Consider the following 26,884-nt stretch of genomic DNA (forward strand, 5'->3'; position numbering starts at 1 on the left):
CATATTGGCCAGGATGGGTCTCGATCTCCTGACCTTGTGATCCGCCCGCCTTGGCCTCCCAAAGTGCTGGGATTACAGGCGTGAGCCACTGCACCTGGCTGATGGTTGGGTTTTAGTAGCCTTTTCAAATAATTATGGTACATCTTGGCCTGTGGAAAATTCCATTGAGCACTCATGAGTCTGTAAGACAAATAATGTTAGTTTGGCCCTTGTGGATTCCTTGATGGAAAGCCTCAGGAATTCCCCAGAGAGGCCAGACCATACTGGCTTAAGGAAATGGAAATGAGAAGAACTGTGATAGTGAGGAATTATTTCTAATTTGTATTGCAAACATGATTGTGTATTTTCTTCTGATTCCCACAATATTTTTTTTAAGTACTAGGAACTATAGAGTATGTGACCAAATTTAAGCCAGTCCTCCATTTTTTCCCGCAATGTTAAAATGTCCATGCAAGTCAGGTGGAATAAACAGTCAGAGTGATTTTGGTTGTAAACTAATTACTGTGACCAGACGAATGTAGAATGTAGCTTACTAGTTGACTTAAGTCAGGTGCTCTGTTCCTGGATCCACTTGGTATTCCAGACCACAGTCTGGGCTCTTGGGAAAGGTGCCAGGAGGGCAACTATAATGTCTACTGTAGTTGGATTGGCTCTTTAAATTATTTCCCTGACAAACATCAAGTCTGCTGCCTGTGAGTACTAGGGAAATCAACATGGAAATGACAGATGGAAATAAGTCATTCACTGAAATCAACCTGCAAATAATGTACTATAATAAAGATACTTACTTGACTGTGGGAGTCAGCTTCCCTGAGGTAAGACCTCAGGGAAGACTTGTGTTGGCTCAATCAGTCTCTTCCTTCACCCCTCTCCTTTAATTATAGAAAGTAAGATATACAGAAATGCATAAAAAGTTTCCCACTCCCTATGAGTAACCACCTTCAGTACAATAAAATTATATTTATATTGTTCTAGAATTTTTTTTCACTCGACCATATATTGCAGGCACCCATCATTACTTTATCAGCATATACAGATCCACTTCTTTGTTTTAATAGCTAAATAATCGTCCCTAATACCAGTTTTAGATCTTTTAGTGGTCTCAGGGTTTCTACTGTTACAGGGCTGCAACAAACTTCCATAATGCATATCACTACATGTTTTACCAGGTATTTTCATAAGATTGGATCGGGGGAGGGAGGGTCGAAAAATATGCAGGTTGAGTATCCCTAATCCAAAAGGTTTGAGATCAGAAGTATTTAGAATTTCAGATTTCTTAGGGTTTAGGAATATGTGCATTACACCTCATTGAGCATCCCATATCTAAAAATTCAAAGTCTGGAGTTCCACTGAGCCTTTCCTTTGAGAGTCATGTTGGCACTCAAAGAATTTCAGATTTTTGGAGCATTTCAGAGTTCTCATTTTTGAATTTGGGATGCTCAACCTGTATACATTTTGAATTTTTATAAGTACTTGTTACTCATTTGGGGCTAAATATTGAGTAATCAGTAGGTATGCATTAGGTGTACAAGGCAAAGAGAAGGGCAGTAGATTTGGAGTGATTCAGATTAAGTGAATAGTGCATATAAATCTCACCCATGACTTATCTCGGGAGGTTTGGGGAGTGGGAGCAGTTAAGGACTTTCTTACACAAAACCATCTGAAAGGGTCTCGAAGCCTTGTAAGAAGTGTCAGCCAGTCCTGGAAGACCACAGCAAGACTTGGTAAGTCATTTATGCTGGCATGTTAAAACCCTCAAGATGACTAACCTATTCAAAACTTGGACAGATACATTAGTTAAAATGTGCATGGGTGTTTTATACTACAAATAATTAACGTCTCATTTGTTAATTGTCAAGAAGCTAACATTTTTGGATTCTGAAGTCCATTGTTCCCACAGCTATATTTCAGATAGGTTTACTGTGTTTAGGTACAGTTCAGTAAGAGATCTACTTACGTAAAAGGAAGTTGTTTAAAAGAAAAATGTGTGTTCTGTCATTGTTGAGTAGAAACAGTAGACTTTGTACTTCATGTTTCCAAAGAATATAAACAGACCATTGCTGTTTGAGGGGATAGGATCTAACTTTTCATTTGACGCTATTATTTTAAATGAACCAGTGTTATACTGCAGCTTAACAGCTACATTAAGGTCTTTTACTTTTTTTCTAAGCTTCAGATCACCAACATAGTTAAATCATCACAGTGATTTAATATACCACTGCCATTATTATAAAAATGCAGTCAACATTAATTTCTGTTGTCTTTTTCTGGTAATATTTTCTGGTAGTACAATATGGATTGATTGTGGGAAATAAGTAGTCAGAATGTTATAATTTATGAAGGCAACTAAGCCACTTGGTGACGTAGGATAGGTTCCCTATCCTGAAAATCTTCAAATTTATTTCTCTACGTTTCAGAAACAATACTCAGTTTCTTTACATCTCATTTTTGTTTTTGAACAGCTGAACTCCAGAAGGAGCCTTTGTTGGTGAATGAATCACTAAATGTAAGTCACTGTAATGATTTTGATTTTTGTGGTTATTGGATTTTTTTTTTTATTTTTTGGAGAGCTATTGAGGAGGAGCATCTGGAGAGGTTACGTGTATATTTCTGTAGGAGCCAGGAGGCATTTGGTAATGTACTCTTCATTTGAGTTCAGCATCCTGACAGCATCTTTCACTAGGTCTTTTCCATGTTCACCTATACCCACTGATGAAGAACTCTGAACTTTCTATTGTTTATTATTATAACAGGATTGAAAATTGGATTTTGATGTCTTACATCATCCTGGTGCTATAGACAAAATAGATTTTAGTTTGAGAATTAAATTTCACTTTATGTTTTTAGACAACTTTTCTCAACATACTAACCTGTAACTGCTATGTGTCTGTATTTTTTTTCCCAGATGTGGCTCTCATAATCCCTTTCATTCTTGAAAGAGTCTTCTTTTGGGCTTTCTGTCTTAATGTATTTATAAGGAACCTTGTGTTGTACTAGGAGTGAACATTTTATAAAATGTTTCCAAATGTGCAGACAACTGCATTCTTTCCAATGCCCCTAGAGGAATTGGGGTACTATCAGTGAACCGTGGAATCAGAGTACTTCCTCATCAACCACCCTATTTTGTAGCTAGAAACTCATACACCATATGCTGAATAAGAAGAAAGAGAAAAGCACCACTTGGTGTGGTTCGAGTTTGCCATCCAAGAGTTAAAAATATTTTGACTGGGCACAGTGGCATAGCCTATAGTCCCAGCTACTGAGGAAGTTGAGGTGGGAGGATCACTTGAGCCCAGGAGTTTGGGTCCAACCTGGGCAACATAGCAAGACCCTGTCTCTAAAAATAATTTTTTTTTAATAAAATAAATTTTAAAAGTTAAAAAGACTTTAAATGGGGTTGAAGCTTACCAAGCCAGGTGGCATGTTCTCCATCCTACCGCAGTCCCCCGAGTCCACCAACAGCTGTCTTTTCCCCAGTCGAGCATAAATGTCCTTTCCAAATGTGTACAAAAGCCTGTGGCCAGGACTTAGGATATTATAGGATTTTCTCTTATTTATTCTTACTCTTTTGCCATTGGCTGCTTTAAGGACAGGAAGAATAAGCACAATAATTTGTTAAACTGAAACCTTTTCAAAAAGAAGATGCTGCATGCTTCTGAGCTTCTGGGTGAAATTAAAAAGAATATGTACCCCAATTCCTTTTGGCATTTGTACAAATAGCCAGGTTACGTAAATTACCTTCTCTCCTCTCTCTCTCTTTTAGCCTTTACATTTTTTGTAAGACTATCCATAAATATCTTTTATATTATATATTTAGGTTGAAAATTCAGACTTCAGAACAAATGAAGAAATTCATAGCAAATCTTATAACAAAGGAGGTAAGTTAATGAATTTCATAGCCATAGTTTTAATATTAATTATAGTTGCCATTTATTGAGTGTGGTCTGTATACCAGGCCTTGTGTTAAGTATTTTACATATTTTTCTCTCATTTAATTCATAGTAATTCAGTAAAGTGATAGTTAACAGCATCACTCCTATAGTTGAGGAAAACGAGTCTTAGGCCAGGTGACTTATTCCAAGCTATACAGCCTAAAAGTGATGTCTCACTTTAAATAGCTACTAGAACTTTGCCATTAATCTCACAGTTGACTCAATCCAACATGAATACAAAACACATAGTCCCCTGTGGATTGCAAGTACCCAACTGTGAAATGTGTTAACTTCTGACAGATAGTTTAGGATGGTGGCATATCAAGGATGTCACATTTTTGAGGGTCTTCTCCCAGGGGTGAGGTCTGGTGGCCATACAACCTGTGCAGGCTGCCAACTCTGGACAGAGAATTCCCTTCTCAAACAGAACATAGAATTTGCTTGATGCTTACTAATTTTGTTAATTTTCTATTGTAAGAGTGGGAAAAGAGGCTTATTTACTTATACAGTTATTTTTATAACATATACCATATTTCAAACAAAAGTAAAGCGGTAATAAACACCCATGTGCCCTCTAACCTCGTTTTGCCCTATCTTACAATTCAGTATATTTGCTTCACATACCTTTTAAAAAATACTAGTTATGGTGGAATCCCCATTTACCCCTTCCCAATCCCAATCTCTTTCCCTTTAATCTCACTCCAAAAGGAATCACTATTATGCATTAGTTATATATAGGTACATAAACAATATGTAACATATGTTGCCTTCTTCAGATAAATATGTGGTCTCACATTACATAAACCCTCCCCACCTTATTTGCTCATTTAGCAGTTTTCTGAGATTTTGTTCTGTTGATTTGTATTAACTCTAATTATTTTCATTGCTTTTGAATATACCACAGTTAGTATTTTTTGCTTCATTTGTACATTATTTTGCACATGTAGGTATTTTGAAGCTTTTTCCAATTACAAAGAGTGCTACTGTGTATGTTCTCCTGCCTTTCCCAGTGTATATGTAATGTACTTGTATTTCTGGGTATGGAATTGCTCAGTTATAGGCACCTCTTCAACTTTAACTGCATGTACTAAATTGACCCCAAGTAGTGTACCAGTTGTCACTCCATACCATCTCCTGTATTTGGTATTGTTTGACTGGTGAATGTTTGTTAGCCTGATGATTATGATGCAGTGATTCATTGTTTTCATTGATGTTTCTTAATACTGTGTTGCTACACAAACTGGAGGGAAGGGCCTTGAAGTCTTCTGTGTAAAGTCCAGTGTTGTTACCCCAGACATGTTACTGACCTCCGTGAACCCCGTTCCCTCACATCTACAAGTGGAGGAAGAAAGAGAACTTAACTGACGGAGTTGTGTGGAGGATCCCATCAAAAATCATTTGTGAACTATCTACCACAATGCCTTGTATATAGCTGATACTCAGTAAAGTTACTCAGTCAGTTTTCTCCCAGCCCCCTAACACACACCTACAATAAGTATTGGAATATAAAAATATTTAAGTTCTTTTTTCTTTTTTGTATTTATTACTCAGAGATATCCAGTGATAGAAAAGACAATGCAGAAGCCATAAGCAGTCACAGTGTTGAAGCAGATGCTAAAGAGGTGCGTTTTAATAAACTCAAGTGTTTGATATTTTATACATAATATTTTCACTGTGCACAAAGAAGGGCTTTAGAAAGGCTTTACTTCTTTGTATAAATTAAATATTAATGGGTATACTGAGAGTTCCACATGTCACTTTTACCTGTATATGCCCTTTCAATGTTTAAGCAAATAGCAGTTCTCAGGACTGTCTGGAAGTGCCCATGTTGTACAGTCAGAATGGTTTTTCATGCACCTTCATCAGCCATAAGAAGTTCATGTTTAATCAGCCACTAAGCAGAAAAATACTACTAATTATGACATGCCATCAGTTGTAAGATATATATAGCTTGACTTCAGAGATGGTGAAATGATAAATAATTTTTTAAACGTGTTTTAGAATTATTGAAATACAATATGCAGCTAGAAATAGCATGTTTTGTATGAATTTACATTCAAACCCAAAAAAAGACTAAAGCTTACAAAATTAGTCTAATCCAAATCTAAATATCAAGTGTTCTAGATTTTTTTTTTTTTTTTTTGAGATGGAGTCTTGCTCTGTCGCCCAGGCTGGAGTGCAGTGGCATGAACGCTGCTCACTGCAAGCTCCGCCTCCCGGTTCACACCATTCTCCTGCCTCAGACTCCAAGTAGCTGGGACTACAGGCACCTACCACCATGCCCGGCTAATTTTTTTCTCTATTTTTAGTAGAGATGGGTTTTCACCATGTTAGCCAGGATGGTCTTGATCTCCTGACCTCGTGATCCACCCGCCTCAGCCTCCCAAAGTGCTGGGATTACAGGCGTGAACCACTGCGCCTGGCCAAGTGTTCTAGATTTTTAAAAAATGTGTATGTCAACTTATTCCAAAGGTTAGAAACTAATACAATGTGCCCCCATTTCAGTTTATTTGAATCAAGATTCTATGGCCTTTGATCTAGTCATTCTTAATTCCAGGTTGAAGAGGAAGAAAGGCATATGCCTAAAAGAAAAAGAAAGCATTATCTCTCTTCAGAAGATGAACTGGGTATTTATATATGTTTCTGTTTTAGACATCTTTGAAAAGCATATTATTTTTATATCCAAAAGAGTGAGCCAAAAACAGAGAATTTTTGAGGATAGTAACTCTGTCTACTTCACAAGTCTTGAGGCTAATTTGTTTCTAGACTGGCTTGATACCTCCAGGGTCCCTTCTGGACCTCAGTCTAGAAACTAGATTGTTTCCTGCAGAAGACCCAACCCCTGGATCTCAGACAGAGATGGACTCTCTCTGGAACCACACCCCGGGGCCCAGCCAGGTGCCACTGCAGTCTGTATTTTGTATCATAAGCAGATGCCCTACAGAGCTAGTGAAGCACTTTAGTTCCAAAGTGCCTCTAACACCCCTTCTGTGCTTCATACTATTGATTTTCTCATGGTCTGTAATGGTGCCCTCTAGTAGAACAGCAGTAATAGAAGTGTTGTACATTCATTTTGTCTAATACAGAAGCTACTAGCCACATGTCACTGTTGAGCACTTGAGAGTGGTCAGTGGAAACAAAAGACTGAATTTTTAATTGTTTTTTAATTATTTTATATTTCAGTAGCCACATGTGGTTAGTGACTATCATGTTGAACAGTGCACTGACCTTTAATACTTGACATAAAGGAGAAGTTCAATACTTATTGAATGACTACATGAGAAAGAATGAAGAGTGAAGAATGAAATATTTATATTTTTATTATTTGGTAGCAATTTAATGAGTTCCTGATGTATTCAGCTACTATCTATGGTACATTATATACATTCCCATTTAATCTTTACAATAAACCTATAAGTTAGGTGGTGGTGTCATCTTATAAATAAAGAGATTAAGGTTCTGAAAAATTACGACTTTATCTTCACCACATAAATCTGATTCCAAAGCCCATGGTCTCAATTACTATACTATACCTCTTAGGTGGTAACTCATTTAGAAAGTTAAAGTATCTCTGGAAACTATACACTAAGCCCTTCCCACAGAACCCACTACTTCATTAGTGTCATGTGAACATATGGGGATTTTTGTATTTTGTTTTATTTTTACTTTGCCAGGGCAAAAGGCAAGTGTTCAGTGCTCATATCACATGATATTATAAATATAGAGTAACTTTTGGCTTCTCTGTATCACAGGCCTAAGAAAGAAGGCTCAAACAGTCTTAAAATAGAACTATGTATTTCATTTTTCATTTAGCTTTTGTTCATTTGTGATTCTGTCTAAACTGATTTACAGATGATAATCCAGATGTCCTGGATTCCAGAATAGAAACAGCACAAAGGCAGTGTTCTGAAACTGAACCATGTGACACAAAGGTATTTTTTCCACATATTAAAGTTTTGGGTGGGGGTAGGGAGGCCTAATTACAGCATTGTGAATACTTATTAGAATATTTTTTTCATTTTAGTATCCCCCTTTATATGTCTCTAATAATAATCACTTTATTATAAAAGGTGTATATTTTTAGTCTCCTCCCCAAAATCAAATGTTGCACTTTATAATTCTTAAACTGCAAGATTGTCTTAATTATTACAATTTAAATATAACATTGCTTAGGTTTTTGTTCAGTAGTATTGATTTCTTAAGGTGTCTAAATGTTTTCTTCCAAAGTAGAATGTGCTTTATCACAGATATACTTGCACCAAAATATTGAAATACAGTCACATATATTTAAATATTAGTACTTTACTCTCTAGCTTACCTCCTGTATTAGTCTGTTCTCATGCTGCTAATACAGACATACCTGAGACTGGGTAATTTATAAAGGAAAGAGGTTTAATTGACTCACAGTTCCACATGGCTGGGGAGGCCTCACAATCATGGTGGAAGGCAAAGGAGGAGCAAAGTCACGTCTTAACATAACGACAGACAAGAGGGCATGTGCAGGGGAACTCCTCTTTATAAAAGCATCAGATCTCATGAGAGTTATTCACTGTCAGGAGAACAGCGCAGGACAAACCTGCCCCCCTGATTCAGTTACCTCCCACCACATCCTTCCCACTACAAGTGGGGATGATGGGACCTGTAATTCAAAATGAGATTTGAGTGGGGTCGCAGCCAAACCATATCACCTCCTACCTTTAAAATCTGAGTACTCTAAGGATTGGCCTCACCCATTGCCTTTTTTCCTGTGGTTTTATTTTCATCTTATGACTCACAGAACCTCCTCACAAATTTTTATTTGTGCTCTGCTGTCTCTTTTGTTGTAGGCCCAGATTTTTTCATTCCCTACTAGATACCTCTTGGGTGTTCTTCCATTTCTGAGACTCAGTACTCTAAAATTTCTCATTGTCTGTCTAAACTAGTTCCATCTTTTCCTCTCTCTTTCCCGAATTTAGAGAACTGACTTCCAGTTCTCTAAAACCAGACTTTGTTCTCTTTTTTCCCCTAGTAACCGAAGAACTAAATAAAAAGTAGGAAAAGATTTAATAACCTAAGAGGGAAAGTGGCATATTGTCATGAATTTTAGTTGGTTGTGACCAAAGGAAGAAACAGGCTCTTAAGCTATGCCTGTCCAAAATAAAAAATCCTGAGACGATACTTCTAAATTTGCAAAAAAGTAGATTGAAGGGGTATTGTTTTATTTTCTCTTAAATTTCATGATTTTTTAATGTTAAATTTAAATAAAATCTAATGTAACTGTTTTCATTAAGCAGTTTTATAGACACGGTATTTTCAGTTACTACAAAAGAATCCTTTCTTACATGGAAAGCTGTCTGCAATAGCATTTATTTGATGTCATCTTAATATTAGTAATTTTTGGACAGTAAATTGGGAGTGATTTCATCATTTCTGTTAAAGTTTTCTGTGTAGTAAATATGTACCATTTTATAAAAGCAATAAAGTCATTATTCTGAAATGTGTATAGTAAGACCAAAAGAAGACCAAAATTGAGTAAGTGAAAAAATTCCAGGCACTGGAAAAAGAAAAGCAGGACATAAAAAGTGAGTTGCATGCATGTCATCAGGATCTGATTAAGTGCTTATAGGACCAAGTGTTGGCTCTGAAAGAGCCAGTTCAGAAACAGAAATACAGGTTTGAAGACTTTTGTGCAGAACATCTTCAGCCCCCGCTATATGAAACAGATATAAGTGTAGATGTTCTGGCTGAAATGAGGGAGAAGACCTCAAAAACTTCTGCCTGCTCCTAAACCCGCTCCAACTCTCTCTCTCTCTCTCTCTCTCTCTCTCTCTCTCTCTCTCTCCCCCCCCCGCCTCTCTCCCCCTCCCTCCCTCTCCCCCCCTCTCCCCCTCGCCTCACACACGTGCTGCCTCGCTCCCTCTCACACACATATTCTCTCTCTCACACACACGCGCACGCACACACACACCCAGAGCACTTGAAGAGGTCCTGTGCCGAAAATGGCAGTGCAGCATGAGGGTCTCAGTGAAGCCTCAATGTTGATGTGTTGATAAGGTCAGAGCAAATAGGTTTCTCCTCTGCTTTCCCAAATGAGTGGACCTTCCATCCTCTAAATTAGCACTCTCCCAAGGTACCACAAGCCCTCAGAATGTGAGAAGAAATGGTAGAACCATGATTTATATATGCCTTTTATCTAAAAATCTTAAAAATTAATCTCTACTAATATTTACTGTATAGATTGGCCCTGATGCCATCACTGAAAGTGAGCTCTCCTCTGACATCACCTGTTAGTCTTGTATTGTAATCGCACGTCTTGGACCTAGTTATGTAGTCCTGTCAAAGTACCTTAAGGGAAGCTGGGAGTCCCACAACACAGAGGACTTGACATTGAGACCTTCACTTATTTGTTCACTTTCAGCATTTTATGACAATAGCTTACAAATGCTCAACTAAATGAATTTGCAGAGTTTGTTTACCTTGTTTTAATTGAACTGACCCTCCCAAAACAGACACTGGTTTGAGATTTCTGCAAAAATAACCACAACAAAAAACCCCATAAGATAAAGATAGTATTTGTAATGCAGATGCAAACAAATAACAAGCGAAATGGCTGAACTGACACTTCTTTTACTAGGAAGTAACAGAAGCTCTGTGCCATCTTCATTGTTAGGTAAAAAAGAATGAAGATCTAATCATATGTGACATGAAGTGGGTCAGAAATTACAGTGTTTCAGAAGACTGTGTGAAATGTGGATTTGCTTTTATATCCATCCCCTTCCAGTCCCTGAAAGGCTATATCAAAACGCAATGACATTGAAGTCTTCCAAGTAGGGAAGTCGGGGGTGAGGGCATTTCATTATAGATCCCTGTAAATTTTGAACCACGAGACTATGTTTCCATTCAAAAATAAGTAAAATTAAAATTAATGGAAATGAGGATTTACAGTTGTTTATAATGGGCCATTAAAGTAAAATTAATGCTTAGTTTCCTATTTCATCTTGATCTTATTCTACTTTATATATTTTTGTTTATATACTGTATAAGTATTATAGTAGAAATGATTTGGCATTTCATGCTGAGAACTTTCTTGCCACTATGGGGGGATAAGTTAATTGCTGAAAGATCACTGCTCCAAGTCAGCCCATCTGGATACCCATAAATTCCCTTTGGCACCTCCCAAATTATTGCTTCCCCACATCTCCCCCCTCCATCACCCCACAAAGATAAATATCTGTTGCCAATATCTGTCCATTTTTCCTTTGGAGTTTGTCTTAAAAAGACAAAATCCAAGCGGAGGGAGGAGAAGAGCAATTTCTATTTAGCAGGAAAGAAAATGGCCTTGATATTTGATACTTGAACCTTATCTCATGCTTTTCTGTTCTCAGAATGTTTATTTTTTTTATAGTCTCACTAGCAGCAATAATAGTTACATTTCAAAAACATTTTCCAAAAAACTATCCTAAAAAAGAGTTAGGGAGTTTTTTTGAAATAGAAAGGCACACTTGGGTGGGGAGTATGAATGGATGAAGGCTTCAGTTTGAAGAAGCTTCTGGTCTTTTTCAACTTCTCTATAGGAAGAGAACTCCGGAGATTTGGAAGAATTATCTAAAACCAGTTCTGAGACAAATAGCACTGCCTCAAGGGTCATGGAAGAAAAAGGTGAGTAAAACATCTGCTTAGGTAAATTGACTGAGCCTTCAAAGTAGCCATCGTATCTCTCAACAACCGAAACATCTATTCTGCTCATTTACTTTCCCTGTATAATAAAGAGCCTCGTGCTTAAGATTAGGAATCATTTTTAATTTGGATCCTGCTGTACCCAAAATGTGCTGTTTACTAGTCACCCTGACTCAGGCTTACTAATTTTGATGGTAGAAACATGAAAATGGAGTGTGTGTTCATGTGTGGCTGCAGCTATGTAGGTCACCTGGGTAAAGATGGGGAAGGCTGACCGTGGTTTCTAGCAGTGGACAAAGCTCTTCCTTTTCTACAGATGAATATAGCAGCAGTGAAACTACTGGTGAAAAGCCAGAGCAGAACGATGATGACACCATAAAATCTCAGGAGGTGAGATGTGCTTTTCATATTTATTTGTTCACAATTATTTAAGCACTAAAACCAAATTAAATTCGTTAAATACTGTTACCTTGAGTTTTTCTTAAGTACTTTGAAGGAGCTTGGGGTTTTTTTAGTGCAATGGGGCACCATTTCATACAGTGCATTTTATCAGTGTCATTTTGATTAATTTTGTTGTCTTCATCTTTGTTTCTTCAAAACATTTATATGAGACCCACTTATGTCATAGCCAGATAGGATCAGCTCAGTGCTCTACATCAGTGTCAATGTCAGGTTCCTGGCCTGACATTGGAGGCTGTCTGAGCCATGGAGTCCAGCTAGGATGAAATGGGAACAGCAGCAGGGTGTGCAGAAGGCATGCAGGGAATACTGAAGGGGACCTAGTTCATGAGGCAAGGTCATGGATTCCTGGAGGCTGCAGGCACAGACAGCATCCCAGCCCTGCCCACTCTAACCCATAGATTTTCAGGGAGCCCGTGGAGCAGAGAATTGCAGTGACTTGAGACTGAGTACCATAAATCAAGAGACACAGCCTGTGCACTAGCCAGATCTAGATAACCATCGCCAAGTTTGCCCATTTTAAATCTTTCGTCGTCGTTCTCACTTCTGTATGTATGATATATTCAGTGGACCCCTTTATTTTTTATAAGGGTTACCATTTGGTCATAACTAACTTGGGCTAAATCCCAATTTAAATGGACATACATATTTGTTACAGAAGTAAAAGGTAACACTTTGATTACTTCATTGTCTCAAAATCCTCATGGCTTCTTTAATTTATGACAGTTAGTGATATTTATCAGGTTGAAGAAACTACAGTGAGATAAGTAAATAAAACACTAAGCCCTACATCACATATTTTTAAAGTGACAAAGCTAGGATTTGAGCTGTCTCAGACAGGAACTCTAAGTCTGATTTTTGAGAAAACTTTGTACAATAAAGGATTAAATTTTTTTTTTAATTGCTGATGTTTTTTATTTCCCCCTTAGGAAGATCAGCCAATAATTATTAAAAGGAAAAGAGGAAGACCTCGCAAATACCCTGTAGAAACAACGTTAAAAATGAGTAGGTACTTGGTGTGTTTTCAGTTCACACACAAGAAATTTTCGAACCGATTTTCTAAGAGAATGTTTTTTTTTTTAGAAGACGACTCCAAAACAGATACTGGCATTGCCACTGTAAGTAACTGCAAAACACGACAATTTCAAATACTTGCTCTTAACCTGAAAAGGGTATAATGCACTATCTAGTATTTTGAACTTTATTTTTTTAAGTACTTGAAAAGCTTTGAAAGAGTTTCTTAAATAAAATACTGAGTAACCATTCAAATATTTTGATTACTAGTATCTTTGTGTAAACAGAGTTATATTAGTTGTTCTTCATTCTTATTCCATTCTAACTCATGAGTTTGATTATTTAAAAATTATCTAGGGATTTATCTTCCTGTGGCTACCTGTGGTTAAAATATACAAATTAGCTATTTTATATGATTTTGAGATAGTGGCTTCTTTATAGAGACTTGTGAGTTGTCTTGCCATCTTACTACTTTCTATGGAATTCTTTTTGACCTAAAATATACACAGAGTTCAGTGCAGGAAAATCCTCAGTGATATTTTATGTTTGAACGTTCTTTATCTTTGACCCTGATGTATATACCCACCAAAATCATTGTATCAGGATTCCATCGCATGCATTTCAATGGATTATTATAAGAAGAGCATTATAAGGAGAACAGATGTGTATTCACTGACCTAACAAAAGAACATGGGATTCAAGCCTCAGCTTTGCCACTTACCCCGAGACCTGTGACTTAGGGTCAGTCATGGGACCCTCTGGTGACTCAGTTTCCTTGAATGTAAAGTGGTATGATGCCTGCAGTACTTATCTCATAGAATTATTCTAAGACAAAACCAGAGAAGCACATGTGAATGCATTTACCAACATGTAAAATGGTTTGTCTTGGGGAATATTAACCACAGTGGCCATGCTGCATTGCCTCACTTCTCATCCTCTAGCATCGCAAAAGGGAAGTTACTTATTGGAAAGTCTGTATTTAGAAGCTCAGGCATCCATGTTTGCTAGGTATACTTAATTATAGAAAATAGATCTCAAATATGCCTGTGTAAATAAAGATCCTATACCACTTTTATATCATTGATTGCATTTCTATGTGATGATTATAAACTGCTGATTTTAATTTTTTTGTTGTTGTTTATTTAAACATAGGTAGAACAATCTCCACCTAGCAGCAAACTGAAAGTAATGCCAACAGGTATGCACCTATAGCATTCCTCTGTGTGTGATCTGAGGGAGGGGCAGGAGAGGCTGGCTCTTGGAGAACGTTTGGGACTTCCATTCTGCTTCTCATTGAAGTGGGTGGCCCCCTTGGTAAAAATAGTTGTCCTTGTATCTGGGAGAGACTATCTATTGACTTACGGAGTCCAGGACTCAAGAATTGAAATTGCTTTGACTCTTTTTCTCCTCATTCCAAGGAGAAAAATATATTCCAAAATATTGATAATGATTAGCTCTGGAGGGTGGAATAATGGGAGCATTCCATATTATTTGTCACTATTGCATGCATTTTCCAGATATTTTTTGCAATGCGTGTGTATCCATTTTGTGGTCTAAAATTTTTTACATAAAAGCAAGAGGAGCCATTAGTGAGCTTTGAAGTGCTGATATCAACAACAAAGGTTAATGTGACAGCTATTTTGTATCAAATAAATAGCATGGTCAGATCGATAAAGTATATATTCTGATCAACAAATAAAGCAAATAGGTAATATAAAATTTTTTCCACATTTATGTGTGATCGCACTTCATTTTTTCTTGTGTCTTGGTAAATTAAGGTTTGTTTATTTTTTAAAAGAGGGAGGAGATTCTGCATGTTTGGTCTTCACCAGTTTGTATTAATGATTTTGTAGTATTCTGAATCCATACAAGAAGAAATCTTTGTAACTTCAGTGCCCTTTAAGGACGCTAATTAAAGCTGTGTGATTCATAATGTTTTCTGAATGTGGGTAAAATGATGACCATTTTAAGACAGTCCTCTTTGTTGACCTTTCTGTTGGGTTAACTTTTTCATTTTCATTGGTATTTTAAACCTGCAAAAAACAACGACTACTACAGTCACCAAAAAGAAGTACCTTTGAGTTTTTGAGTGCCTGATGAACATCCCCATAATCTCAGCTTCAACTAGTGCATTGAACTAATCTTTACTTTTCTTACCATGAAACAGTCTCAGAAAATTGTAACATCTGCAGAAAGCAAATGCATAAAGAATGTATGTATGCACCCTACAAACAGGCCATAAGATGTACTTTTTTAACTACCATGATGTATTTGGAGTCAAAAGAATTCTACCTGTCACTCTACTTGTTACTTATGTGACTCTGAACAAATTACATAAATCAAGTTACTCAAGCCTGGTTTGTTCAGGCTATAAGCTAGGATCATAATACTTGCAGAGCTACATTGAAATTGAAAAGTCCATATTAGACAGGTGTGGTGGCTGACACGTGTAATCTCAGCACTTTCCGAGGCCTCCACAGGAGAATCACTGGAGCCCAGGAGTTGGAGGCTGCAGTAAACTATGATTGCACCACTGCACTCTAGCCTGGGCAACAGAGCAAGACCCTGTCTCATAAAAATAAAAGTACCAGTTATATATCCTTATTCGAAATGCCTAGGACATCAGAAGTGTTTCAGATTTTGAATTTATTCAGATTTTGGAATATTTGCATTTCCCAGTTGAGCATTCCTAATCAGAATTCAATATGCTCCAGTGGCATTTCCTTTGAGGGTCATGTTGGTGCTCAAAAAGTTTTGGATTCTAAAACATTTTAAATTTTGGATCGTCAGATTAGGGATGCTCTGCCTGTATATCATTCCAACTTGCAGTTACTGGTACATATTGTGGGCTCCTTATATGCCCCTTTTTAATTCTTTCTTTGGGGTCAGAACACTGAAAGGGATCATAAAAGTAGTCTAACCCAGCCAGGCGTGGTGGCTCAGAGGCCTGTAATCCCAGCACTTTGGGAGGCCGAGGCGAGTGGATCACGCGAGGTCAGGAGTTCAAGACTAGCCTGGCCAACGTGATGAAACCCTGTCTCTACTAAAAATACAAAAAACTAGCTGGGCGTGGTGGTTGGCACCTGTAATCCCAGCTACTTGGGAGGCTGAGGCAAGACAACTGCTTGAACCCAGGAGGCGGAGGCTGCAGTGAGCCAAGATCATGCCACTGCACTCCAGCCTGAGTGACTGAGTGAAACTCTGTCTTAGAAAAAAAAAGTAGTCTAATCCAACTTCCTATTTTGCAGCTGAAAAAACTGAGGGTCAGCAAATAAAATAAAATAAAATCTGAAATGGAAACTTAAGTTTTGTAACTCACAATCCAGTGTGGTCTCTGCTAGATATTCTGATTCTATCTTTGCTTGACTGATAACAAAATAATAAAGAAGTGTATAAAAGTGTATTAATTAATACTGATATACTGACAGATAAGCCAGACTGACTTGAAATTTAAATTTACAGTAATAAAATATTAATGCAGAGATTTCCTTTTCTTAAAGATGAATCCAATAAAGAAACAGCTAACCTACAAGAAAGAAGTATAAGCAATGTAAGTGTTAAATTTCTTATCAAGATATGTTTACAAATCAACCTCAGTGCTCAACTGACCACCCTTTGAACTTTAATTTTATTGCTTCTAGGATGATGGTGAAGAAAAAACAGTAGCAAGTGTGCGTCGAAGAGGAAGAAAACCCAAACGTTCTCTCACTGTGTCAGATGATGCAGGTATGTTTCTAGCAAATTCTTAATAAGTCTTATTGTTTCAAAATCACCTTTTTTAAGAGTTTTTCTTTGAGGAAAAATCCAGTGATACGGCTAATATTAATATTACATAAATATGTGTGAAATAGGTCTAATCCCATGTCAGAAATGGTACATCCCAGATGCTTTTCTGAATACATGTGAATTTTTTATGAACGCTGGCTGTGAACTGCATATGTAAACTATCCAAAATGTGTTTGAGATTAAGTTAAACAGTTGTGAATCGCAAGTGCTGAAACAAAAAGGAAGTGGAAAACCACTTCTCTGCCTCCAAGTCCCTAATATCCTAAGTTTTAAACTCCATGACTCTCTCCTTTGGATCTTTGGGAATTGTATAATCCAGGTGTTACCCTTCTATTTGAACAGAATCCTCAGAGCCAGAAAGAAAACGCCAGAAATCAGTTTCTGAACCAGCAGAGGACAAGAAAGAGCAGGAGTCTGATGAGGAAGAGGAAGAAGAGGAAGAGGACGAGCCTTCAGGAGCCACCACAAGATCCACCACCAGATCAGAGGCTCAGAGGTAATGGGGGCAGCACAGAGCTGCCAGAGACCTTCACCAGCTTCTCCATCTGAAAACTGCTCTGGGTTTCCTGGGATTCTCTTTGAACTGAATCATTCATACTTCAGTGGAAGTGTTTCCCTTTCATTTTTATTGTTAGCAGTGGGCACATAGTTCTTGGAGAACACATTTTCTGTCCTAAACCATTTTGGGGGATTGCTTCAGTCTTTACCAGGTTTTAAACGTCTATTTGGTGGAACCCATTCAATTGTTTACAAATATTTTTTGAGCATCTGCCATCCTTCAGACGTTGTATTGTGCACCATTCATGAATATGGACATACATAAAACATCATCCCTGCTCTCAGCATACTTATTTCAGCCCAGAAAGCAGGAGGAACCAGGCCCATGCACCACCGTCATCACATGCATCTCACCAGTGCTATGCAATAGGTTGATCATAGGAAAGTGCCCAAATTTGACCAATTTTGAGGTACATAATTTCATGTATTTCCCAAAATGTGTTCTCTCAAGCCCTATTGTAGCCAGAAACCTGTAAGAAAAAGAGTACCATGGTCAGATGAGTTTGGGAATGTCAGTGAATTCTCTCTCCTTCTCAGTTACATGTTCATTAAAACATTGAGGGTTTGGCAAACTCCAGGGCCCAGCGCGGTGGCTCACGCCTGTAATCCCAGCACTTTGGGAGGCCAAGGTGGGTGAATCATGAGGTCAGGAGATCGAGACCATCCTGGCCAACACAGTGAAACCCTGTGTGTACTAAAATGCAAAAAATTAGCTGGGCATGGTGGCTCGCGCCTGTAGTCCCAGCTACTCGGGAGGCTGAGGCAGGGGAATCGCTTAAACCTGGGAGGCGGAGGTTGCCGTGAGCCGAGATGGCTCCACTGCACTCCAGCCTGGTGATAGAGCGAGACTCCATCTCAAAAAAAAAAAAAAAAGCGGGGGAGTTGGCAAACTCCTAAAGGAAAGAAGCTGGTTGAACTTTGTTTAAACAAGCATTATTTGCTGATACCCCTTTTCTGTTGTTGGCCTATATCATTATACCTGTTCATTTCATCCAGTATTCCTTTTCCCATGGCACATTTGAGAAGGGATACGTAACTGTGTAGTCTCATCCTAACCGTTAATAACTTTCCCAAACATGAATATTTTCCAGGCTGAGCATGGTAGCTCATGCTTGTAATCCCAACACTTTGGGAGACGAAGATGGGAGAATCACTTGAATCCAGGGGTTTGAGACCAGCCTGGGCAACACAGGGAGACCCCATCTCTACAAAAAAATCTTGAAAATTAGCTGGGCGTGGTGGCATGTGCCTGTAGTCCCAGCTGCTTGGGAGGCTGAAATGGGAGGATCACTTGAGCTCAGGAGGTTGAGGCTGCAGTGAGCTGTGATCACACCACTGCACTGTAGCCTGGGTGATAGTGAGACTCTGTCTCTGAAAAAATGTATATTTTTAAAATTTTTAATTAATGTAATTTATAAGGTGTTAATCTTGGTATCATCTTATTTAATTTCATTATTCAAGATCAAAAAGTTCAGGAAGATTTATTTCAAAAATAACACTAACACCATAATATGATAGTATCTTGTGTTTACATAAAGACTTAAAATCGGGGCTGGGTGCAGTGGCTCACACCTGTAATCCCAGCACTTTGGGAGGCTGAGGCCGGCGGATCATGAGGTCAGGAGTTCGAGACCAGCCTGGTCAATATGGTGAAACCCTGTCTCTACTAAAAATATAAAAAATTAGCCAGGCATGGTGGCATGTGCCTGTAATTCCAGCTACTCGGGAGGCTGAGGCAGGAGAATCGGTTGAACTCGGGAGACGGAGGTTGCAGTAAGCCGAGATCACGCCATTGCACTCCAGCCTGGGTGACAGAGTGAGACTCCATCTCAGAAAAAAACTTAAAATCAGTTTGTTTCTAATTTCTCCAAACTTAACACATTATTAGCCATGGTTTGATTTCTCAAAGAATCACATATTTGTGCCATGGTTTGATTTCTCAAAGAATCAGATTTTAGAGCCAGAGGACTCTAGAAGCTCACACGGCGAAAGTTATAAGGTGGTCTCGTATTTTTTTTTTTAGGTGGAGCAGCTCAGATAAATAGAAAAGAAGTCACAGAATCCAAATTGCTGCTGCTAGGAGAGGGTGAGGGTGCTGGAGCCCAAAACCCATGCATTTGGGTATAGCATCCATCCCACCAGAATTACTGCTTCCCTCTAAAACAGTTGTGGAAAGTAGGGCTCAACTCAGAGAACGTTCCATAGGCCTTCTAGCCGTCTAGTGAGTGTCTAGAAATTGCTCTCCGATTTGCCTTTTATAAATTCTTTAAAAATCTTATTTGATGTATCTGGTTCTGTAATCACCTGGATTATTAAAGTTCTTCTTCATGCACTTTATAATATAAACTTTTGATTTACAAATGAGTTCTTTTCTCTCTAGTTTAGATTCCTTGGCATTGGTTGATCAGTCCCTGGGCTCTGATGTTTTCATAATTTCACAAATTGTCTGGGTTGAGTGGGCTCTTGGTGGTCATGTAGTACCACTAGCCAGTCATGCCTGAGTCACTGCACCTGCATCTCCTCTGAAAGGGTCTTCCTGCTTTTGCATGGACCTCAGTGGCCACATCCTCCTCAGCATTCTCTGACTTGTGTTCAGTAGAAGCCGGCCTCCCTATGGCTTCTACTCTTGATTCTAGTTCTACTTTCAGAACCTTCTGTCTAATTTTCCCTTACATATTTGAGGGCAGCTTCCAGGTCTTCTCTGCTTGTTTCTTGAGCCCTTTCGTCATCCCTGTTTGTGCTCCTCAGTTACCTTTATCTTCTTTTAGAAGCAAATGTGCAGCTGGGCGCGGTGGCTCATGCCTGTAATCCCAGTTACTCAGGAGGCTGAGGCAGGAAGACTGCTTGAGGCTGGGAGTTCGAGACCAGCCTAAGCAACATAACAAGATACTGTGTCTTAAAAAAAAAAAAAATTAATAAAAAATAAAAGAGGCCACGCACTGTGGCTCACGCCTGTAATCCCAGCAGTTTGGGAGTCCAAGGCTGGTGGATCACTTGAGTCCAGGAGTTCAAGACCAGCCTGGCCAACATGGTGAAACCTCATCTCTACTAAAAGTACAAAAAATACCTGAGCCTCGTGGCAGACTCCTGTAATCCCAGCTACTTGGGAAGCTAAGGCAGGAGAATTGCTTGAACCCGGGAGGTGGATGTTGCAGTGAGAAGAGATTGTAGCACTGCACTCCAGCCTGGGTGACAGAGCGAGGCTCTTTCTCAAAAGAAAGAAAGAGAGAAAGGAAAGGAAAGAAAAAGGAAGGAAATGAAGGAAGGGAAAGGAAGGAAAGAGAAAGAAGCAAACTCTGTATACCAAGTGTGGTCTAATGAATCCAGAAGAGGACTGTTATACCTTATTTTCTGGATATTTTTCTTCAGTGTGCATCCTCATTACTGAGCCTCAAATTGAAAAACACACCAGCTAAACAAGTTCCTTTTTCAGAGTTTTTACTGGCTAATCAGAATTCCTTATCAAATTCTTATGCAGTTGACTACTTAGGCCTTAACACTTAGCTTTGTGAATTGTACTGTCATTAATCTTGGCTCTTTATTCTATCCTGATGAGCTCTTTTGTAATCTTTATTTTGTCAGCCAATATATTTTCTATTTTTCACAGATACATCTTTTTTCTAAATCACAATAAAATACCACACACAGTAAGAGCAAAGATAGTGTCACACAAGCAGAGGTAGTTGTAGATGACATTAAGATCGACTTATCAGCAGTGGTCAGGAAAACCAACCATTTTTCTGATTTTAGTTCCTATTGTTCTGACTTGCCCACAAGGAGCTTCCTACTTCCTAAATAGTTCCAGAGACTGGAGTATTCAGTGCTACCATTGCCCGGTGTTTCTATAATCTGTTTCAGAAAGCAACATAGCAAGCCACCTGCACGTGCAACATCCAAACTTGGCAGCCCAGACACAGTTTCTCCTAGAAATCGCCACAAATTAGCAAAAGAGAAGTTACCTACCAGCGAAAAAGTTAGTAACTCTCCCCCATTAGGAAGGTAAGTCCCTGCTTACACTTCAAGTAATTTTTAACCCCCTAAGACTATTTTTGGTGCAATAATGCTTTCTTCCTAATTTCCTTTAAGATTTTGTCTCACCAAGCAACTGTTTTTGGGGATCATTGGTTTCCAAGAAGAATAGGAAGGGCTGCAGAAGGCACCTCTGTGGCCTCACCAGTCTGGCCTTGCCGCAGTGGACTGCCACACAGGCTTGTCCTTGACACCTATCAGCCTTATCTGCCTTCTCCCATCCGCTAAGACCAAAGGCAAGGCAGTGTGGTAAAGCATATAACAGCCCAGAATCATTTCTGTGTTAGCTAGAACATCGGAGAGGTGATGAGGTGATAAAGCTTCCTCTTTGAGGCACAGCCCCTGCCAGCTTACACCTTTCACTGCAGCCTTACTAGTCTTACTGCTTCCCAGAGGTGGTCCTGAGCCTTCCTTTCTTGCCTTTGCTTGAACTAGTGAGGAGTGCACCAGCACCCCCAATAAGTCAGATCCTTTCCATCCTGCTTCAGCCCATTTTCATCTCTTCTTGCTGCGCTTCTGGTCAGTACTGGGCACTTGAGATGCCACATAGCATTGGTTTGGTATATTCCTTTTGTTTACCCCTCTGAGCTCCAGCTTTCTTTCTTGAGATAGGAACTTGTCATATTTTCTATACATTATCATATTCCAAAGCAAAAGACTCTTCACTGTACACAAAAACCATTTTGACCTCTTACCACATTTTCATCTTCACAGCATACTTGCATGTATGTGCTGTTTTCCCCACGTTCTAGAAACGAAAGCGAACTATAGTGCTAGGCACTTTCACATACATGCTCTCATTTAACTCTCATTGAGTGAATTGTAACAGTTACTTTTATTTTATGTGTGAGGGACAGAATCTCAGGAAGGTTTGCATGCATACTACTCAAAATTGAACATGCAGTAGAATCACTTGAGGCTCTTTGTATAATGCAGATCCAGGGTCTGTAAGTCTAGGGTGGGGCCTGGGAGTTGGCATTTCCAACAAGCTCCTCAGTGACCAGTGCCCCTGGTCACAGACCACATTCTGGGAGAACTGGAAGGGCCTGGATAAGCTACGAAGCTCACATGGCTGGGGAGAAGCAGCCTGACTCAGAGCTTCTGTTAGCTGCCATTTGGCCCCCAGCACAATGCTGCACACGGCACCTTTACTTGAAGAGGTGTTCATTGAGTGGCTGGTGGCTTTCCATGGAAATGGTTTGAAATGGATTATCAACAAACACATTTTCAGTCATTGTCAACACATGCCAAAACCACATCATCTGCAACAATTTTTGACTCAATTTGAGTTTATTTACTTTTGCTGTCAAACAATAAATGAAAGACGTGTCTTCATATCAGTACAGTCCCGTTTCTCCGTCTCCTGCAATTTTGGTTTTCCAAGCCTTTTATTATTGACAGGACATTTACTGCCTGCTTGCCATGTTTTGGGCATTTCTCTAGGCACTGGAGTTAGAAAAATGAATAAATCTCAGCAGCTGCCCTAGAGAATCATTGTGTCTAATGGGAGAGATATATGTGTGTAAGACTTTCAAACTTTTTTGACAACAACCCACTATCAGAATGTTTTGCAATACAGCTGGTGCTCACATTCCTGCTACTGTAACTGAAACAAAATTTTCATGAGTCAAATTTAGTAGATGTGATACAAGTGGTATTTTCTGTTGTGTCCTATTACTATATTGTTTTAAAATATTGGTTGTAACTTGTAGTTACAAAATATTGATTGTAACTTGTAGAAACACAGCAGATAAATTACAATGGTAAATGCTGTGGTAAAGACCTAAAGCCTTCATGTCAATAAAGTCGCATTTCTCTGTGGGGGATTCCAAAGATAGGGCATCTTGCTCTGTGATGTGGAAGGTGCAGGACTACAGTCCCAGATGGTGCACAAGTAGAAGGCAGAATTATAAAAGGCTCTGTGTTCTATGCTCTGGATGATTTTCTCCTGAAAGCATCAGAGACCCAAGAGGAACTACTTCATACATCTCCCGGGCAGTAACATGATTAATTGGAGTTTCCAACAAATAATTTTAATCACAGACTGTATCAACAGGGTATGCTGGTTACAGGGAGATTGGTTAGAATGTTCTTCTGAAATTCCTGTGCCTTTTCTTAACACAGCTATTTTCTGTAATCCTGTGCTACGAAGTATGATTTTGCACTTGGTCCAACCTAGGTTGAAATCCTGCTGTGTTCTTGCTAATTGTTTGAACTTAGAACAGTTTGTATATTGGTGGGACCTGCTGTTGATGGCTTTGTTTTATAGATGAAAGAACTAGGGCCCAGAGGAGGAAGTGGACTTGAGCACCATCAGCACCTAGAGTGTGGCAGAGCTGGAACCAGAGCACAGGCTTCACACTTCTCTTCCAGTGTCCTGTGTTTGTGTGTGAGGTTGACAGCAAATAACCAGTTAGCTGGAGCTCTTCGCGAAATAGCTCCTTTTCGTGTATAAATTTTACTGGGTTTTTCTCTTCTTAGCTGTCAAGTTCAAAACTCTTCCATTTTTTTAAGGAACTCCCAAGTTATTTGAAGCAACTGCTTTTAAACCTCACCATTGCCTTGACTTTGCTTAATGCAGATCAAAGACACAGCTCTCCCCTTCTATCAAGCGCAAGAGAGAAGTCAGCCCTCCTGGGGCCCGAACAAGAGGCCAGCAAAGGGTGGAGGAAGCCCCTGTGAAAAAAGCGAAGCGATAATCCTGACCACTGCTGCCCTAGGCTTATGGAGGAACACAGTGGAGAGGAAAGAGACATGCCTCGGTGGCCATAGGCTTCTCTTTAACCAGGAAAAAGATATGCATGTGCTGTAAGTCCCTAGGTGCAAGCTTTTTCTTGTTATGTTTTAAACAGCTTTATAAACTATTGTTCATAGAAGATATTATGTACATTTATTTCAGATAAAGGACAATAAGTTTACTTTGTATCTGAACTCAAAACAAAGTAGTTGTATATTTTAACATTCAAAATTGGGATTTCCCAATGTGACACATCATGAATGCAAACCCCTCCAGCCCATCAGACACCGGGCTGCCTACTGGTAATCTGTGTATAGTATATAAACATGTAAAAATAGGTTGTATTTTACTCTATGTATGATGCTAATCAATGAACACTATTTATTTTACAGAGAAAACTTATCTGTGAACTTTACTATATATCTGTTTATTTTACTTTATTATTTTTTTTTTTTAAATAAAAAAGGGTTTTAAATGCTATGCAGTCATTAGTAGAAAATTTTTTAGGACTCTGCCTGCCCTGTAACTATCTTAATATGATCTGGCAGAAACTCGCATGTATCCAAGTAAAGTAGTTTAGCTAAAGAAAGTTTCTCCATTGCTTTTCTGTTCACAGTTGTGGCTCTGTTTTTTAAGAATGTAACGTTTTTAGATTATACTTGCATCTGTGAATTTACTACCAGCCCCATTGACATAAAACAGGTTCTGGTTCAGGTAAAGTTGCGTCAGTCACCTGCAGCAGAAACCCCTCTGCTGGTGTTCATTCCCCTTCTCTGTGCTGTTCTGAAGTCTCTACCAATACTCTTTCCATATTGTCTTTTTCAGTGAAGAGAAATGCATTCAAGATTAGGTCCCTCCTGTCTATCCAGTTTCAGGATTTTATGTTGTTTTATACATAATTGTTTCAGTATAGAAACTGGCTTTATTGCCAGGTGTTTTTTTAAACATGTTTTAACTCTCATATGAGCAAACTGTCCAACTTCAGTTTTTCATATGATTAAACTTCTTACGATCAAATTTGTCTCTTGCAATGATGTGATGAGTTGCCAAATAATTGAGATTATTTTTAAATGTTTTGTTCATATTCTTGTTTTATAATTAAAATTTACATTCAGTGTGTATGGGTTTTTTTTTTTTTTTTTTTTTTTGACTCTTAATGTCAGGTGGATATTTCTGTCATTTTACATGGTTTCTTACTGAGATTTTATATATAAATTATAAAATGTTTACCAAAATTTGAGTGGTAAGAATTTTATTTGTGTGTTTTAAAATTTGTCTGCATGAAAATTTTCTTCTCTCTAAATAACTGGTCTTACCTATATCGTTCCATGTTCACATTCAAATTTGAGTCAGTGATGGTGTTTCTCAGTAGAACTGAACTCGGTAGAACTGAACTCTGTAGAATTGAACTCTGTAGAACTGAACTTGGAAGAACTGAACTTTAGATCCAGAAAGGCCCTTAGAGACGAGGAACATGAGAGTTTCTCATTTTTATGTATGTGGATGACTTTTAACCAAAGCTCAAAAATCTAAAGTGATTTGTCTTAAAAGTAAGAAATGCAAATCAAAGCCACAGTGAGGTACCAGTTAGAAAGGCTTTTATTAAAAAGTCAAACAATAACAGGTGTTGGCGAGAAAAGGGAACTCTTATACACTGTTGGTAGGACTGTAAATTCGTTCAGTTCTTGTGGAAAGCAGTTTGGAGATTTCTCAAAAAATTAAAATGAATTACCATTTGACCCAGCAATCCCATTACCAGGTATATGCCCAAAGGAAAGTAAATTGTTCTTCCAAAAAGACATCTGCACTTAGATGTTTATCACAGCACTACTCACAATAACAAAGACAAGGAATCAACCTAGGTGCCCATCAACAGTGGATTGGATAAAGGAAATGTGGAGCATACACACCATGGAATTCTCTGTAGCCATAAAAAGGAACGAAATCATGTCCTTTACAGCAACACTGATGCAGCTGCGGGCCATTATTCTAAGTAAATGCACGCAGGAACAGAAAACCAAATCTAAAATACAAAATACAAGTAAAAAATGTAAAAAGTAAAAGGGTAGAAGCTGAACTAGTTTCCAAGGTTCCTGATTCTTTTGGTCATAGCCTTTGCACCAGTCAGTTTTAGACTGGTTCACCAGCAGTGCATTCTGAAAATGCAGTCTTAACTGTGACACTGATGTTATTCAGTTTAGTAATGGCTGCTGTTGGCATGACCCTATAGGGACCGGGTAGTTGGAGTGTGCAGAAATGCGACCTCTCGATAAAACTGGAACTAAATAGTGGAAATACGTGAAAAATTTTATGATGGAGAAGTCAGCTAAACCACATACCTTCCAATGGTTCTAATACAAGACTTTGGAAATAGGTGGAAGCAATTCTTAGTCATTACAATGATTTGCTACTACTAGTATTGAGCAGAAGGAAGGAGGTCAGGAATGCAAAACATATTGCAATTTACAGGACAGTCCCTGACTCCAAAAAAAATATCCAGCCTAAAATCCAGTAGCTTCCACTAACTCACTGAGAAGCACTTGCAGACCATCTCCAAATTTGACATTTCCCAGGCCTTGGCTTGGTTACCACTGCCACTGCCTCACTGCTTCTCCATGAGCAACCTGAACAAGAGCCCACCTGCTTTCCCATCCCGGAGCTGAGACAAGGCTAGGAGGATCACACAAGACTTAGTGAAGCCAGCAGAGCGCCC

The 26,884-nt window shown here is 38.7% G+C and overlaps 1 protein-coding gene across 5 annotated transcripts in view; it reads left to right on the forward strand.

The window, feature by feature from the left end:
• The window catches only part of BOD1L1 (biorientation of chromosomes in cell division 1 like 1), a 51,296-nt gene extending 25,890 nt beyond the window's left edge, over nt 1-25,406 (forward strand). For 2 of the 5 annotated variants that reach the window (XM_023206922.2, XM_026455639.1), the window contains 15 exons: nt 2,463-2,506; nt 3,818-3,878; nt 5,484-5,554; nt 6,490-6,559; nt 7,785-7,864; nt 11,486-11,570; nt 11,905-11,978; nt 12,977-13,052; nt 13,131-13,165; nt 14,214-14,259; nt 16,562-16,611; nt 16,703-16,787; nt 17,190-17,343; nt 21,264-21,404; nt 24,016-25,406. In XM_023206922.2, the coding sequence (XP_023062690.2) occupies nt 2,463-2,506; nt 3,818-3,878; nt 5,484-5,554; nt 6,490-6,559; nt 7,785-7,864; nt 11,486-11,570; nt 11,905-11,978; nt 12,977-13,052; nt 13,131-13,165; nt 14,214-14,259; nt 16,562-16,611; nt 16,703-16,787; nt 17,190-17,343; nt 21,264-21,404; nt 24,016-24,133 (1,190 nt within the window). In that variant the 3' untranslated portion in view covers nt 24,134-25,406. The remainder of the gene's footprint in view (nt 1-2,462; nt 2,507-3,817; nt 3,879-5,483; nt 5,555-6,489; nt 6,560-7,784; nt 7,865-11,485; nt 11,571-11,904; nt 11,979-12,976; nt 13,053-13,130; nt 13,166-14,213; nt 14,260-16,561; nt 16,612-16,702; nt 16,788-17,189; nt 17,344-21,263; nt 21,405-24,015) is intronic. The other 3 variants (XM_023206923.2, XM_023206924.2, XM_023206925.2) reach the window with 3 other exon arrangements.
• The last annotated feature ends 1,478 nt before the right edge of the window (nt 25,407-26,884 follow it).

Source organism: Piliocolobus tephrosceles, chromosome 3 (genome assembly GCF_002776525.5).
Source record: "Piliocolobus tephrosceles isolate RC106 chromosome 3, ASM277652v3, whole genome shotgun sequence".
NCBI classification, from domain to species: Eukaryota; Metazoa; Chordata; class Mammalia; order Primates; family Cercopithecidae; genus Piliocolobus; species Piliocolobus tephrosceles.